The 18,420-nt window shown below is 37.2% G+C and overlaps 1 protein-coding gene across 1 annotated transcript in view; it reads left to right on the top strand.

Annotated features, from left to right (window-relative positions):
- The window catches only part of LOC127617787 (proto-oncogene tyrosine-protein kinase receptor Ret-like), a 33,629-nt gene that overhangs the window by 8,597 nt on the left and 6,612 nt on the right, over positions 1–18,420 (top strand). The window contains exons 2-11 of the mRNA XM_052089860.1: positions 10,040–10,285; positions 10,829–11,122; positions 13,762–14,000; positions 14,428–14,623; positions 14,728–14,927; positions 15,325–15,607; positions 16,270–16,401; positions 16,561–16,671; positions 17,455–17,565; positions 18,139–18,395. Of these exons, the coding sequence (XP_051945820.1) occupies positions 10,040–10,285; positions 10,829–11,122; positions 13,762–14,000; positions 14,428–14,623; positions 14,728–14,927; positions 15,325–15,607; positions 16,270–16,401; positions 16,561–16,671; positions 17,455–17,565; positions 18,139–18,395 (2,069 nt within the window). The remainder of the gene's footprint in view (positions 1–10,039; positions 10,286–10,828; positions 11,123–13,761; positions 14,001–14,427; positions 14,624–14,727; positions 14,928–15,324; positions 15,608–16,269; positions 16,402–16,560; positions 16,672–17,454; positions 17,566–18,138; positions 18,396–18,420) is intronic.

The raw sequence follows: 18,420 nt of genomic DNA on the forward strand, positions 1-18,420 counted from the left end.
AATTAATATTACACGTGATTCTAATTGTTAAGCTTTTCCTGTCCTTTGTGTGTATGTGTGTTCATGTGTGTGTGTTAGGTTCAAAGTCAATTTGCCTGTGAGCTGAAATCAATATGTCAGATTGTATCATATTGTTTACAGTCATGATCCATGGTGTGACTGTGAGAGGTCAGAGCAGTGAGCTCGATCTGATCAAGTGATCAGCTATAACTCCAAAACATCTTTTCACAACTGCTGTCACCTGCATTTCACAGATAGAATTCCCAGAAAACCTCATGTCAAACTTGTGATGTCACAAAACCAATGCTGCTGCTTTCGACTCTATGAGTTAATTAGCTTGATATAAACTGCTTTCTGTTGGCTTCCGGCCTGGAAATAAATTGAATTTGGAATGATTCAAATCAGTTGGATAGGCTGTAGTTTGCAGCTGCCATCCGCAAAAGCTCAAATCAACTCAAATTACTTGAACTTTGCTAAAGATTATTTCTTACCCTGACCAGTACCACTAAAACACTGGTTGGGCATACACGGCCCTCGAAAGGGGTTTTGTATAACAAAAGTTATTTCTTTTTAATGATGAATCTGAAAATCAAATGGAACAAACTGCACAAACGAAGTACTCAACCAATCAATGAAACAAAAATAAGTAACAGATCAAAACTTAAAAAATCAAATTATAGAAGCTGAAATAAATGTGTTATGTCATACTGCCAATAACTACGTGTATTTCTGAGATGTGAACTCTGTGTTTGACAGCTGCGCTTTTACATTTTATACCTGCTTATCACATACATTACCATTTCAATTATTGGCCATTTGTTGCAAAGTCACACTCATCATAGAGAACCCAGGCTTCCAAGCAGGACAAAAATACATTAACTGAAAGCCCTATATCCAATAAACAATCAGATGCAGATCCAATGCAAATAGTGCTCATGTAGCTTCCATAGACTCCCAGAGAAGTGTTAAGAGACTCTCGTTGAATGAACATTGATCTTTTGCAACACTGATTTTAATGGACCAGGTATTTTGCCATACACCTCAATTGAAGCATGGGGTCCACTGACTTATTTGAACATACTATATTCATGTAGAAAAAAGAGGATTGCATTACTTGAACGTACAGCACAATAGTGATGTGTGATGTTTTAAACTTTATTCGCAAAATATATTAATGCATGTAACACAGTTCACAAGATGGGCAAGGTGGAAGCTGGAACCGGCTTGACAAACACATAAGACACTTTAATGTGGCACTTTTCACTGTACATTAAACACTACAACACAGCTGCTTTTCAGCAGCTCCAACACATATTGCTTTTCAGCATAAAACTGAAATGCAGCCAGACAACTTTGTGCATCTCTCTCTCTCCTCTGCCGTGGTCTCCTCTCCTTAAATACCCCCTCCGCCCTTCACTGGAATGTGAGACCGGTGTGGCACACAGGTCAACCTCATTCACCACTTGTCTTCTCAGCCTCGCTCTGCCCAGACACCCTGCTCGCCACAATGCACAAAGAGTAATATGTCATTTATACTGTACATAAGATTTATACATTATATTTAAATTGTCTTATTGTAACATTTCTAATGAAATGTTAGGGGAAGCCGTGCAATTGCCACTGAGACAGAGCTATCAGAATTAAAGCATGTCCTCTTGAGAGTAAACATATGTGCTTACTTTGTTCTTCGTTATATTAAATTACACAACATTTATGTGAATAATTAAGGACATTGAAATTACAGTATGAACAGTGTTGTAAAAGCAATTTATTCAAGTTTGTTGGATCCTTATCTACATTTAGTCATTAATCATTGGAGACATTTGGTTTTTGCCAACACTTTTTAAAGAACATACTTCTTTTATGCTATGTTCATAATGAAATACAAGCTTGCTACTTGCTAAATACTATACAGTGCAGGATGCACTGTGTACTGCTTTCTATTCTTAAAAATAATGTGACAATTCAACAATAACATTTCTAATTGTTGTCAGATGAACTTATTGCCTGTTATCATCTGTGACATAAAAAACTTTTTTTATTGCATTTTGAATCCAAAAGAAAGAGATGTTAAAAATGGCGGCTGATATGATTTCCTGTTACGTCTGAATTCTGCACGCAGTATACATACTGTACTGCCAACATGATCACACAGGAGGTCTACATGTTGTTTCCGATACTTCTGGTACCCTAGGATCTGCCGACTCACTGACAAGCACCATCTGCTATCAGACGAGTTTGCATCGGCTGATTCGGCTCCAGTGTGTTTACCTTCCCCTGTGGCATGACCAAAAGAGCATTGCATCAGCAGTGTGGGAGACCCGGGTTCGGATACTGTGTCGAAACCTGGAAGTAATCTGGAATCGTATTCACATAATCAGAGCGTGATTCGGAGGTTGCATTATTCCTCTAACATGACATTATTACTCCACTGATGGTTAGGTTTAGGCAGTACAACCGCTAATTATATGCATATTATGCAGTCTGCATAGGGCACCAACCCCCTTGGGGGGCACCATCTAACTGCCAGCCCTGATTTACATTTGGGGGTTGGATTGGGGGGGGTGCAGTTTATAAAACATAAATTCTTCTTCACTGTATTACTGCCTGTAGCTGAAAACAACTCGCTTCACAATTAGCTTTTGGCGCCACTCCACATTGACATTACAACAAGAAAATAGAGCTTACATGTGCCCATCCACCAATCAACACTTAACGCTTTGGCCACTGTTTCAAATTTCGGTAAACACAGACCAATTTTAGCGAGAGAAAGTCAACCAACTGTTTCTGATTTCACTGTGAGATCAGTCTGATGTGTACTATATAGCCCTTAATAGACTGGATTTGAACTAATTCAGAATTAAGATGTAGGAAATTCATAGTAGGAAAACATTTGGATATTTGTATAAATGAGGAATATTTGTAAAAACAAGTGCTATCCCCTGGATGCTAACATATTTTTGCCTGAATATCTTGTGGAGTTTTCAGACATAAAGTTAGAGATAATAAGGTATGGTCAGGTGGTTGTTAATGAATCAGTCTTGTATCACCCCGAAGGGGTTTATTTTGTGACAACAACTGGCTGACTGTACATTATCCTGCTTATTACTCAGCTACTAATCAAATAAATAAATAATTACATGTACATAAAATATTGATTTGCGCTGTAATTTGAGAAGAAAGAAATCACTGAACAGCTGAAATCAGTTTTTATTTTGTGAAAATTACCATCTGACTCCATTATTCAGCCTAATACATGACTACTTGCCAAATAAACGAATAAATGGACATGAAACATTGATTTGAGTTTAAATTATTTTATTATTATACTAATTATACTTGTAGAGATAACACAGTGAGCCGAGAATCAGGAGAGATGGCTCGCAGAGCCAGGATGAACGGTCTTATGTCTTAATCCCCAGATGTTCGGTTGTTACAGAGCAATATCTGACTGCTGGATAGCGCCATTGACCAATCAGAATCGAGTATTTCAGAGAACCATGTAATAAAAACTGTGGTTTTGCTTAAATAACCTTGTTCTTAGTCTGGGAATCCTTATCCAAAAAGGACCAACACAACAACTCAGATTTCATTTGTTTATTTAAGTTCAAATGAAGGTAAATCTCTCTCTCTCACACTCCTTGTCTCTGACTGCTATCAGGACTGCTGTGAATCTCAGAGCACTCCATCTGATACACTGACACAGGATGATGAATGAGTGTCAGAACAAGTCCAGTAGCTTGTTCAACACTGTATCTGCATCAGCTAAGATTAATGCTGTCATTCCTCAGCCCTCCTGCGGCTATGCTTTATGAACCCTGCCCATGAGCCTTACCATATTGACTTACATTGAAAAATGCACCTGAAATACAACATGGATCTAACCAAATGCTTCTTTTTTTTTTTTAGCAAATCATTTTCAAAAACTTTCTTAAGTGTATTGGTTCAGAACTTATTCTGGCACATCTGTTACAAAATGATATTTATTTCCCATGTTGCACAAACTCATGCAATCTAACATATTAGTCATACATTGACCTCAAAGCAGAAGAGTTTTTTTTTAATTAAATTCTTAAATACTTAATTGTTTAACCTATGTGTCATATAACCGGATAATTTGTCCTTAAATGTGCAATCTGTATTATTTCCTCATGAAACATTTTTACACATTAAGAAATAAATACTAATATGAAAAAACACTTATACAGGAATGGAGGCGGCCATGTTGAGATCACATGACCAGCAACTCATGTGATCTCAACTTTTTCAGACACTTTTACTCGTAAAAAATTAATCATGGCACACTGTGAACAGCACATTTCTAAAAGGGCATTGTTAACTTTTGCGTGATGCCCCATCCACACTGCTTGGTGTCAGTATAAGTCCATGAAGAATGCCATATCATTCAGCGCAACATAAACAAAACAATAATAAATGAGTGCGCATTTATTCAGTTCTTAGTGTTTTTGCTTTAAGTTTGTGTGTCTCCTCCTTTGAGTAAAACTAAAGGAACATCAGTCAGCACAAATAATCAGCGATCCCACAAAGGGACACTATCCAGTTCTGTTTTTTCTTTGTGTCTTGACAAGGCATTTAATAAAAAGGGTTGTAGTGTTCCTGAGTGTATCTCCATCCTTCAGGAAGGTTGGTCACATTGTATCCATCAATCCGGCCTGCTGTCATCCCAGCACAGCTAAATTAAATCAATGTCTGAAACCAGAGACAAGGCCTCAACTGCACCAACAGAAATAGAAAATCTAGTTTTGCTGTCTGCTAATGACATTAGTACGTTCCTAAGTGGCCGCCCACCGATGTCGGACAGGAACACAGGAGAGATATAATTACAGCCTGAACACTTGCATCTCCATTTACTGGTAAAACACATGGGGATCTTATAGTGTTTTATAGATTACCCTTCCCCCCTCTCCATCCACACTCATCCTGCAGGTAATGATTCATTTCTGGGCAGTATTATATATGCTATCCACTGTAATTAAACTTCCCAAGGTGAAACCAAGGAGACTCAGAGACCGCATCATATTGACCATGTGAGAAATTCATTAAAAAACCAGTGTCAATGTCATATGAGAAGCATTTTTCGATGACAGAGGACTGAGCACAATTTCAATAGAAAAATGGATGCGTTGGATGAATTCATTGTATCCACTTGCATGGAAGTAACATGGAAGGATTTGAGAAAAGAGGTGGATCAATAAGGGGAGATTTGATGTAATTTATTGCAAACTGTTGAATGCATCACGAGTGCCAGAAGTAAAACTGTACAATTGAATAGATTTGTATGATTTAGAGTAAAACAGCAACCTATGGGTTATTGAAATATTAGGTTGTCAGAGGAAATTAAAATTAGAAATCTTTTAAAAATCTAGGTTAAAACTTGCATGTCAAAATTTTTAGAAATGTAATATTTCCAATTCGGTTTTCACATTTTTGAAAAACATTTATAGCATTTTCTAGTAAAAAATGATTTAATCACTTTAAAATTCTCATGTGGTTTAACAATGCAGTAAAATGTATTAAAATACTTACCTTGCTATTTAAATACACAAGAGTATACACAAGTGAATGATTAATTTAAAAAATAATTAAACCTATCAAACTTTTGAGTCAAGAATATCAAGAAATGTTCTTAGGGTCACTCCATAGGACCTTTTTTTTATTATTATTTACTCCACACACTGTCTTGAGGGTACTCTTATGTTTTATGCTTTGTTTTTTTTGTTTTTGTCACATGACAACAAAATGCCAACCTTCATGTTGATTATATCTGAATGAAAGTTTTTCAAATATTAATATTTTTGAACAAATTTGTTTAACTGCTTATTTAAGAAGTAATAATAAGTTTTAAAAAAAATACTCATGCCAACAATTTTTTTTTCAGGAATTTTAGCTTTTAATGAGACTTTGGTTTTCTCTGTCTGCAGATGGTCACATCACATGACATGTAATTAATTAAGCCCTGATAAAAAATAACCCAATGACTTTGAACTCAGTAATTGAAAACATGTTCATTGTAGAAGAGATGGATTCAAGTAATTGTATTGTTTGAATTTTATTTTTTATTTATTTTTGAATAACAAAAGATCTGGACAAAAAATTTGCATCATGTCATTGACCCCTTCTCAGTCTTCGAAATAAGTGATAGCTCTTGGGGGGTCTCCTCATTGTACCCACTCCTCCAACCCGCTGAAAATGAGGATCCACTCAGCCAATGTCACTCACAGTCACATCTTTAAGTTCCTTCAGAAAAGAGCATGTTTAGACTTTTCGATGTAGACAAAATCAGGTTTAGGTCATTTTTGAAAACAGACAAATAATGGACTATGTCAGGTTCTGTCACTGCAAAAATTGAAGAAAAAAAAAAAAATTGTTGTACGTTTTTAGAATTCTAGTTTTTATGAAACACCAGGGTCTTATTTTTGTCTTATGGTGGGCCCCTTAACTCTATATTTCTTCACCCTGGGATCCACTGGCAAAAAATATCTACAAATGCTAAATAATTAAATAAGCTAAATAAGGTTGATGCCAAATTAAAGCTTATAGGAATTGAGTGAATTGCTCCCATTTTTTTCATTTATGGTTCCCACACTTTTTGACCAATGAAATTCCATGATCTTTTCTGTCGTTTGTGATTACTGGCTAAGGATTTTTGAGAATCCTTCAAATTCAGGCATATTCAGGCAAAAGCTCAATGGGGTTATGATCCATAGCATTCTTTTCCAATTATCTGCTGTCCAATATCTGTGTTTCTTTGCCCTCTCTAACCTTTTCATTTTGTTTTTCTGTTTCAAAAGTGGCTAATTCGTTGCAATTGTCCCCATATGGCCTGCACCCCTGAGTCTTCTCTTTACTGTTGTACTTGAAACTGGAATTCAATAAAGCTGTCAGCCGAGGACATGTGAGGCATCTATTTCTCAAACTAGTGACTCTGATGTACTTATCCTCTTGTTTAGTTGTACATCTGGCCTTCCACATCTCTTTCTGTCCATGTTAGAGCCAGTTGTCCTTTGTCTTTGAAGACTGTTGTATGCACATTTGTATGAAATCTTCTGGGTTTTTTGTCAATTTCAAGCATTGTATAGCCTTCATTCCTCAAAACAATGATTAACTGATGAGTTTCTAGAGAAACCTGTTTCTTTTTTGCCATTTCTGAACTAATATTGAACTTAAGACATGCCAGTCTATTACATACTATGGCAACTCAAAAACAAACACTGAAAAAGCTTGTGCGAGCAAGGAGGCCTATAAACCTGACTCGGTTACACCAGTTCTGTCTGGAGGAATGATCCAAAATTCCAGCAACTTATTGTGAAAAGCTTTAATAAGGCTACCCAAAATGTTTGACCAAAGTTAAACAATTTAAAGGCAATGCTACCAAATACTAACAAAGGGTATGTTAACTTCTGACCCACTGGGAATGTGATGAATGTAATAAAAGCTGAAATAAAGAATTGTCTCTACTATTAATCTGACATTTTACATTCTTAAAATAAAGTAGTGATCCTAACTGACCTAAGACAGGGAAAGTTTTATGACTAAATGTCATGTTAAATGTGAGTTTAAATGTATTTGGCTATGGTGTATCATTGACTTCAACTATATATATGTGTGTATGTATATGTATATATATATATATATATATATATATATATTTATTTATTTATTTATTTTTTTTTTACTGTGGCATTTGTTTGGAGTTTTGAGAATGAAGAAGTGTCCAAAAAATATAGCCAAGAGGTTAAAGGGATAGTTCACCCAAAAAATGAAATTCTCTCATCATTTTCTCACCCTCATTCCATCCCAGATATGTATGACTTATTTCGTCTGCTGAACACAAACAAAGATTTTTAGAAGAATATCTCAGAACTGTTAGTTCATACAATGCAAGTGAATGGTGACCTTTGAAGCTCATAAAATGGACATAAAGGCAGCATAAAAGTAATCCATAAGACTCCAGTGGGTAAATCTATATCTTCAGAAGTGATATGATAAGTAGGTAAGAAAGAGATCAATATTGAAGTCCTTTTTTACCATAAATCTCCACTTTCACTTTCACTGTTTGACTTCCATTTTTGAATTTCCATTTTTGGGTGAACTATCCCTTTAAGCTGTTCATACGTAATCGCCCGCACACGGTCGTGACGTTACTCTGCTTACATTTAATATATTACCGTCTATAAATGCAATTAATGTAAAAACATTATACATCTTTTCAAAGGCCTAAGGGTTCAACATTGATATCCAATCTCTGTTTCACGATAGCAATGCTCTAGAAACAGCTATTTATTTATTTGATGCAATATCAAAACGGGACTTCATACCTTTTTTATGAAATCACTAGATTAATCCAGTTCGCAACACTTGGGTCAGTTGTCCATGACAAGTGTTCATTGCAAAATATCCAATAGCACCTTTTGTGCATAAAAGTGAAGCTCCCGTTCCACCACATCCCAAAGATGCTCTATTGGGTTGAGATCTGGTGACTGTGGGGGCCATTTTAGTACAGTGAACTCATTGTCATGGTCAAGAAACCAATTTGAAATGATTCGAGCTTTGTGACATGGTGCATTATCCTGCTGGAAGTAGCCATCAGAGGATGGGTACATGGTGGCCATAAAGGGATGGACATGGTCAGAAACAATGCTCAGGTAGACCGTGGCATTTAAACGATGCCCAATTGGCACTAAGGGGCCTAAAGTGTGCCAAGAAAACATCCCCCACACCATTACACCACCACCATCAGCCTGCACAGTGGTAACAAGGCATGATGGATCCATGTTCTCATTCTGTTTACGCCAAATTCTGACTCTACCATCTGAATGTCTCAACAGAAATCGAGACTCATCAGACCAGGCAACATTTTTCCAGTCTTCAACTGTCCAATTTTGGTGAGCTCTTGCAAATTGTAGCCTCTTTTTCCTATTTGTAGTGGAGATGAGTGGTACCCGGTGGGGTCTTCTGCTGTTGTAGCCCATCCGCCTCAAGGTTGTGCATGTTGTGGCTTCACAAATGCTTTGCTCGGTTGTAACGAGTGGTTGTTTCAGGCAAAGTTGCTCTTCTATCAGCTTGAATCAGTCGGCCCATTCTCCTCTGACCTCTAGCATCAACAAGGCATTTTCGCCCACAGGACTGCCGCATACTGGATGTTTTTCCCTTTTCACACCATTCTTTGTAAACCCTAGAAATGGTTGTGCGTGAAAATCCCAGTAACTGAGCAGATTGTGAAATACTCAGACCGGCCCGTCTGGCACCAACAACCATGCCACGCTCAAAATTGCTTAAATCACCTTTCTTTCCCATTCTGACATTCAGTTTGGAGTTCAGGAGATTGTCTTGACTAGGACCACACCCCTAAATGCATTGAAGCAACTGCCATGTGATTGGTTGATTAGATAATTGCATGAATGAGAAATTGAACAGGTGTTCCTAATAATCCTTTAGGTGAGTGTATTAGAGTCTCATAAATAAAACGAGCGTGTCTCCAAAGTCTATTTTTAAAAATGGGGCATAGTTTTATTCATAATAGCCAAGCAGTGCAGCCAGATTTTGTGTCGTCTTGAAAGGCGGAGCCTTAATTTTACTCTGTACGCTTCCAGCTATTTTACAGAGAAAATGCTTTCAGGAACCTCATTTTTTGTTAGATCATCCTTAAATTTGAAACATAACTTCTTTAGACTTGTGGCTTTGAGAACATTGTATTTCTGGGTTGTCTTGGCACTTTTATTATTGTTTTTTTAGATTATAAAAACATGTTCAGCACAAAATATAAATAACAACATATATTCATTCTGAAACCTGGGAAATAAAGCCCAAAGTGTCTTCTTTCAAAAGATGTCTATACTCTAAAGGATCCAGTAAACACAACCATTTAAGTTCAGGTATGTCATTTTCATGGATGTGCTCAAAAAGGGGGTGCGTTTCAACAGGTTAAAATTAGCTGGACTCAAAGTAAATAAATGAGGAATGACTAATCTTAACAATGTATACAGTGTATATGACATTTCATCTATATTTTGGACAGGTTCACTTGGACTTTATTTTCCTCAAAGCGAATACTCGGAGAGCATCTATGTGGGTCAGCTGCAGGGATCCGTAGTGCTTCAGGTCCATTCCATGCTGGAAACCCCTGCAGAGAGGCCTTTTTTCTCACTGTGTTGGAGACATTCCAAGAAAGCCCCTCCTTATGCATCATGGTTTCATATGGATGAGGCTTCTGGAGTGCTTTCTATGAACAAAACCCTGGAGTGGAGTGACTTTGGTAGTATATGTGAGTTTGGCATACAATTGATTTGTAACAAGTTTGACATTTTGAAGTTTTTTGTTGCAGTGCTTCCCTATTTGCCAGTTGCATCTGTTTACATTTGTAGACAGATACTCCATCTAAAACTATTTTAAACTGCATTCTGCTCATTCTTTTACATTTTGTAAATGGAGTTTTGATGATCTCAAATTAATTGAGATACTACATGAAATACTATTACTTTCCAAAATTAATTTATTGCAGTTGGAGGACCATTTAAAATTAGTGAATTAGTGAAGGTATAAAAAACTATTAAAATATACACTGTCTCTATACGTTTATAAAAAATAATTTGAACCTAAATTGATCAATAAATCTCATAGACATGTTATATGTTAACTACCCTATTCATAGAATAGTAGAATAGAATTCAATTATGTTGTATGTATTTGGGACCCAACTTTTTTCTCACAGTGTCTTAGTAAAACTGGTCAGGGAAACACAATGATAAATGACACCCTTGTTAAAGGACACATAACAAAAACATGTCTCATGATGTCTGTCCTCCAGACACCAGCTCAGCTGGCTCCTTGAAGAAGCTCACCCTGAAGGTCACAGCCTCCCTGATGCCTGTCCAGAAAATGATGTGCAATCTCCTTCCCAAAGTAGAGGTCAGCCTGACACTCATTAATGCCACAGCGCCCTCCTGTGGTCAGGTCAAGCTGGAGAAATTGTGCTTCCCCGACAGGGATACAAACCCCCACATCAGAGAGAACCGTATGCCAGGGGCCCTGCGGCAGCTTCAACGCTTTACACGCATGAGTGTTTGCCCCAACTATACCATCAGTTATGGAGTTGAAGCAGGTGGGAACCAAACCCAGTATCAATATCAAACTATTGATGAAAACTTGCATCTTTTACAGTACCAGTTATTGATGTTGATTGATTTCAATATATATGCTTTAGTTTTACATAAAATAAACAGAGAACTGAGTCCAAAGCAATTGACACTACACATATTAAAGGGGTCATATAATGGTACATGCACTTTTTCAAGTTGATTGTACTGAAATGTGTGTTGGCTGTGCCTGTACACAACCATCCTATTATGATAAAAATCCATCCAGTGTTTTTGTTTTAATCTCCTTATATATTTTCCCCTGCCTCAAATCGAGCCGTTCGACCGTGTGACGTCACACGGTCGGACGCCCCTCCCAGGATTGTTGATTGACAGCAGTGTTTCAACACAGACCCGCCCTCGCTCGTGAGCAAGCTGTCAATCATAGTCCGTCATCATTGTTGATACACTGGAGCAGAATGGCGCCTAAGCGATTGTGGTGTTCTGTTCTTCGGTGTAATAACGAACACAGCAGTCATTTTCATGTTCCTAAATCTGAACCGCTGAAGACGCAGTGGCTGAGTTTCGTTTACGATGGGAATATTCCCCACGAGCAACGTCAATGCGTTCATGTTTGCGCGAATAATTTTTCACCAGACTGCTTTATAAACGAGGGTCAGTATAAAGCTGGTTTTGATAAGAAGCTGCTGCTGAAAAAAGATTCGGTACCAACTATTTATATTCCCTCTGCACCTCCAGAAGAAGTAAGTATAACGTTTTATTAACCTTTATATTAATCTTTGCAAATCGCTTGCACGCTTCACAATGAATGTGGCTAATGTTTACACTCAGGGTACATTACGGCATGTTTTCCATAACGTTACGACGTTCTCAATATAATTCATAATCCCACGTTTATAATGAACAACGCGTTATGGTTATTGTGTTATTAAAAACTGTGTACGGAGGGGCGGGGTGACCAAAGCTCATTATCATTTAAAGTCATATGCACTGAAACGGCGTGCTGAAAACAGAGCTGTTTTTGAGCAGGTAAAATGAGTGTTTTCTTAAAATACTAATGAGAATTTTTAATAAAAGTATATTACAAAGTTTTCATTTAGACCCTAAAGATTCATATTAACTTGTACAAAAATGGCATTATATGACCCCTTTAAGGAAAATACAGTATGTACTGGAAGGACAATTTCCTTTTGGAGTATCCTGTGCAATCCCATTACTAATTGTCCATATTTGTATAAGCAGTTATCTCCAGTACTTATTTGGTATATACGGAAATATTGAAAATTATTGGTAACACTTTACAATAAGGTTCCATGACCTAACAATGAACAATTGTATTTTTATTAACTAACATTAGCAAAGATTAATAAACAGCATTCATTAACATTAATTAACACTTTAGGTATCATGAACTAACTATTAACAATATATTTATAACAATTTATTAATCTTTGTTAATGTTAGTTATCAAAAACAAGTGTTCATGTTAGTTGGTGCATTAACTAATGTTAACAAATACAACTTTTGATTTTTTAAATGTATTAGTATATGTTAAAATCAACATTAACTAAGATTAATAAGTATTTAATAAGTATTTTTCATTGTTAGTTCATGTTAACTAGTGTTAAAAAATGGGACCTTTTTGTAAAGTGTCACCGAAATGTCATAAATTACCTTTTTTTTTTTTTTAAGAGGCAAAATTAGGGGGGCCTTGGTAGCTCATCAAGTTAAGACTCTGACTACAACACCTAGAGTCACAAGTTGGAATCCAGCGTGTGCTGAGTGACTCCAGTCAGGCTTCTTAAGCAACCAATTGGCCCGGTTGCTAGGGTGGGTAGAGTCACATGGGGTAAACACCCCGTGGACACTATAATGTGGTTCTCGCTCTCGGTGGGGCGCGTGGTTCGTGGATGCCGCGGAGAATAGCGTGAGCCTCCACACGCGCTAGGTCTCCACGGTAACGCGCTCAACAAGCCACGTGATAAGATGCCCGGATTGACATATCAGACATCGAGGCAACTGAGATTCGTCCTCTGCCACCCGGATTGAGGCGAGTCACTACACCACCATAATGACTTGGAGCGCATTGGGAATTGGGCATTCCAAATTCGGGAGAAATCAAAAAAAAAAAAAAAGAGGCAAAATTAACCTCTTTGACTTAATTTACAGGGGCATCTTCATAAGGGGAATTTTTCCTAACATATAAAAACACACTCCTTTTAAGTCAAATACTTCAATTGATTTAAAAAATATATAAATTGTAATTATTTGATAAGCTGTTACCTCTAGAATTAAATAAACACTAACTCATATTTTATCAGATAATATGTAGAATTAAGCCTAGAATAGAATTTTAAGAAATATATATTACAAAAAAAAAATACAAAAATGTAAATTCAGAATTTTTGCCCATACATTTTTAATTTGGTAGTATTTTTGTCACATTCAGTGGCATTTTTGCCTTGAGCCACTATTATTCTCTGATCTTAAGGGGAACTGACACATTTAAATTGGTATTATATTTATATTTTACTAAAGTTGACCAGTATGAAAGATTCAGTGATTATTTATTAAATTCCTGTTATTGTTTCTGCATTTTACACCCTGGTTAGATGTATTTTCTTTTATTGCTTTTATTAAACAGACTCTCCAGTTCCATTTGAGGTCAATGGCTCCACTTCAGAACTGGTGGTTACGGCACCTTTGGACCGTGAGGAGAAGGAAGTGTACCGTCTGGTTATAGTTTGTTCAGTGCGGACAGAAGAGTTTGTGCACACACTCGTCACTCCTCTGCACATTAACATCTATGACGAGGATGATAATCCTCCCTATGTAAACGGGACCGACAATGAGGACGTCATAATAGAGTTTAATCGCAGTGAGGTGTGTATCAGACACCATAGCCAAAACTGTCAGGCCTGTAATTTTTTTTATTTCATATTGTAATACAAGGGTTTTCAACCTGTCTCAGGCCAAGGACCTCTTATATATATATATATATATATATATATATATATATATATATATATACAGTGCATCCGGAAAGTATTCACAGTGCTTCACTTTTTCCACATTTTGTTATGTTACAGCCTTATTCCAAAATTTATTAAATTCATTATTTTTCTCAAAATTCTACAAACAATACCCCATAATGACAAAGTGAAAGAAGTTTGTTATTTTTCTTTAACGCATATTTTCTTTTTCTCATAAAAAAAACTCTCTGCATTATCACCACAATCCCTCTATTGAAGATCCCTGTTTTAAGATGGGAATTAAAGAAGTGGAATCACATGATCTTTTCTTTTTGTAGGGCACAATCTGTGGAAGTCTGTCTGTGTATGACAGGGATACAACACCCGTTTATCCCAGTGACCAAAGTCAGAATAAATTTGTTGGTACCCTGTTGACAAATGACCCCTGGATCAGAAACACATTTACCATTGAACCCAAATTCAGGGAAGAAAAAGCTGTCTTTAGCAATGTGCGTGGAACGGTTCATGAATATAGTGAGTATAGAAAAAACTATAAAATTACATTACTTGTCTTAAGAATTAGTTGTTTTTTAAAGGTTGTGCACTGAATTGTCCTTCATCCCGTTGTCTGCCCTCAGAGCTGAAGCTCAGTCAGAACGTGTCTGTGACAGAGAAACGCTCATTTCAGTTGGACTACCTGGTCAATGATACCACTTTCCCAGGACCAGAGGGAACAGTGCTGTTACATTTCAATGTCACTATTCTGCCAGTTCCTATTCGTTTCTCCAATATCACCTACTTCTTCACTATGTCACGGAAATCAACGACGTACTCCCAGGTGCTTAAATTACATTTTTAGTAACTATTGTTGAAATATTGTTATAGTAGGGGTAGATAAGTGTAACATTCAGGGTTCTGACTGTCATGGAAATGTAAAAATATCAAGTAATTTTTAAATAGTTTTTCTAGGCTTGGAAAATTGATTGCTTGGAATGATTTTGAAAAATCCTTATCTTTTAATCATGACCCAGGACAATATTACAATCAATATTATTTAGAAAATATCCTGGTTGTTGTCTCCCTCGTAGATAAAATTAGTTCTAATTGTAAGTGTGATTATAATATTTTTTCTTGAAATCTGACAATTTCCTTATGAAATTGCAATTTATCTAAACATAACTGAGATAGATTTAGCTTTACATGTGACTTAACTCTGTTGTTTGTGCCTTTATTAGATTGCTAAAGTCTGTGTGGACAACTGTCTGAAGTTTAAGGGCATTGATGTTGGATATCAGCTAGAAATAGCAGACAGAAACATCTCTGCTGATGCTCAGTCATGCTATGCAGCAGTTAGCATTGCACAGAGCCAAAACGAGATGTCTGGCGTTCTCTATGTGAATGACACTGAGGCATTACGCAGAGCAGAGTGCCAAGAGCTGCAGTATGTGGTTATTGCCCAAGAGCAGCAGAACCAGTTGCTGGCCAAAACTCAGCTCATCATCATATTTGAGGGTGAAGGTAGGTCAGCAAGATCACAAGGAAAGTGTTCATTGTTTGAGTCAATAGTGGTTCTTTGAGGGGGGCTTGTGTAGCTCAGTGGTAAAGATGCTGGCTACCACCCCTGGTGTTCGCTAGTTCACCCAGGGTGTGCTGAGTGACTCCAGCCAGGTCTCCCAAGCAGCCAAATTGGCCCGGTTGCTAGGGAGGGTAGAGTCATGGGGTAACCTCCTCGTGGTCGCTATAATGTGGTTCGTTCTCGGTGGGGCGCGTGGTGAGTTGTGCATGGATGCCACGGTTGATGGCGTGAAGCCTCCACGCTATGTCTCCGTGGCAACGCGTTCAACAAGCCACGTGATAAAATGTACCATGTTTCACCATGAGGTTGATGTCTCAGACGCGGAGGCAGCTGGGATTCGTCCTTAGACCCGGCGAGTCATTATGCGATCATGAGGACTTAAGAGTGCATTGGGAATTGGGCATTCCAAATTGGGTGAAAAAGGGGGGAAAATCCCCTTCAAAAAAAGTCATTCTGTGGTTAAATTTGTGCCTGTTCAAGACTTAATAGTGTTGAACAGAATTAACATGACCATTAATCTAGGGAATGTTGTTGCTATGTTGATCCAGGTACTTGAGAGATTGTGACTTTGACCTATGCTTTGCTTTCCCTATCTGTCTTGTAGTGGATCTTATGAGAATGGATGAGCAGCAGGTTTTGGCTTGTGCAGAGCGGAGAAAGCGAGGGGAGTGTGAGGCGTCTCGAGGCCTGGGAGCCCCCACAGGCAGATGCCAGTGGAGACAAGGCAGTGATAAAGGTTACTCACTATTTTCTTGTCTTCTCATTACTCTAATGTAGAGTTTTATTGTTTTCAAAGAAATCTTAAATTACATGGGATCAAATACGCTTCACTTACAATAGGGCAATTTTCGCTGTCAATGTTAAATCATCCTATATCTTTGTGTTACCTTTGCAGGGATATCTGAAAAATATTCCACCTGTTCCCCTGACCTCCGCACATGCCCGGATGGTTACTGTGATGTAATTGAAAGCAAAGATATATCCATATGTCCTCAGGATTGCACCAGTGAGAAAAAGTCTAGCTTTTATTGACTTTTCATTTCAATTCATTTATTCATTTAAAATAAGATTTAAATGTATTTTAAAAATAAATATAAATTATTGATGAAATATTTATGTAAAAATATGTATATAAAATATTACAACTTTTATTGTTTTAATCTTACTATAATACAAGTACTTTATAAATAGTAAATTTATAATATAATTAATAATGTATTGATAATATAAACATATTAATTTACTTTAATTATAATAACCCTTTATGGGTGGCCTGGGTACCTCAGCGAGTATTGATGCTGATTACCACCCCTGGAGTTGCGAGTTCGAATCCAGTGTGTGCTGCGTGACTCCAGCCAGGTCTCCTAAGCAACCAAATTGGCCCGGTTGCTATGGAGGGTAGAGCCACATGGGATAATCTCCTTGTGTTCATGATTAGTGGTTCTCGCTCTCAATGGGGCATGGGGTAAGTTGTGCGTGGATTGCAGAGAGTACCATGAGCCTCCACATGCTGTGAGTCTCCACAGTGTCATGCACAATGAGCCACATGATAAGATTCATGGATTGACTGTCTCAGAAGCGGAGGCATCTGAGACATGTCCTCCTCCACCCAGATTGAGGTGAGCAACCGCATCACCACGTGAACCTACTAAATACTGGGAATTGGGCATTCCAAATTGGGGAGAAAAGGTGATGATTTAAATTTTTTTTATTATAATAACCCTTTGTAAATCTTTAGTTGTGTTTTAGGAAGTGCAACAACTATAAAAACAATATTTATTTTTGTCAGGTCAACCCATAATTGGGGGTCATGAGAGAGGCCTATACGGAATTAAAGCAGGATATGGGACTTGCTACTGTTTCTCAGAGAAGTGCTTCTGTGAAAAGGATGAAATGGAGGGTGAGCTGAAAGATTTGATGATTGATAATGAATATTGGATGATTTTTTTTAAAAAAACACTGCAAAAAATAATGTTATTAATTAGTATTTTTGTCTTGTTTTCCACTAGAAATATCTAAATATTATTTTAAAAATATATATAAATGTATTCACTTGACAAGCAGAATGACATTAGGTATCTAGAAGTCTTGTTTTCAGAGAAATCTGACAAGTTTAATAAACTTTATGCTTAAAACAAGGAAAAAGGGGTAAGAAAAATAAACGTATTTTCCCTTTGAATTAAGTAAATTTTTCTTACCCCATTGGTAAACCGTTTTTTCATTATTAAGCATAAACCTCACTAAACTTTGTTTGATTTCTCTGAAAACAAGATTTCATATCTTCATGCCATTTTGCTTGTCAAAGTAAATTGTTTTAAGAGTGTTTGGATTGTTTTACTGGAAAGCAAGGCAAAATAAAAATAAAAACTGTATATCTGATATAATTTCTGTCTGTAAAATTCCAAAGTAAACTAATTGCTTTGTCAACTTTCACACCATTTTATCTAATTATGGTTCTGTGTATCTTTTTCAGAGGCTATCTGTGACGACATGTGTAAGACAGTCATTGCAACTGGTGTCGTCCTCTCCTTCATTGTCTCCATCCTCCTGTCCTCGTACTTTATCCATTGTTATCACAAGAGCACACCCAAGCCGCCCATCGCCTCAGCTGAAATGACCTTCCGTCGTCCGGCTCAGTCCTACCCCATCAGTTACTCAGCCAATAATGTTCGGCGAGCTTCTCTAGATTCCATGGAGAATCAGGTGGCCATTGACACCTTCAAAATACCTGTGAGTCTGTTTGCTTGGATCTTCC

The sequence above is a fragment of the Xyrauchen texanus genome, chromosome 24 (assembly GCF_025860055.1).
Source record: "Xyrauchen texanus isolate HMW12.3.18 chromosome 24, RBS_HiC_50CHRs, whole genome shotgun sequence".
NCBI classification, from domain to species: domain Eukaryota; kingdom Metazoa; phylum Chordata; class Actinopteri; order Cypriniformes; family Catostomidae; genus Xyrauchen; species Xyrauchen texanus.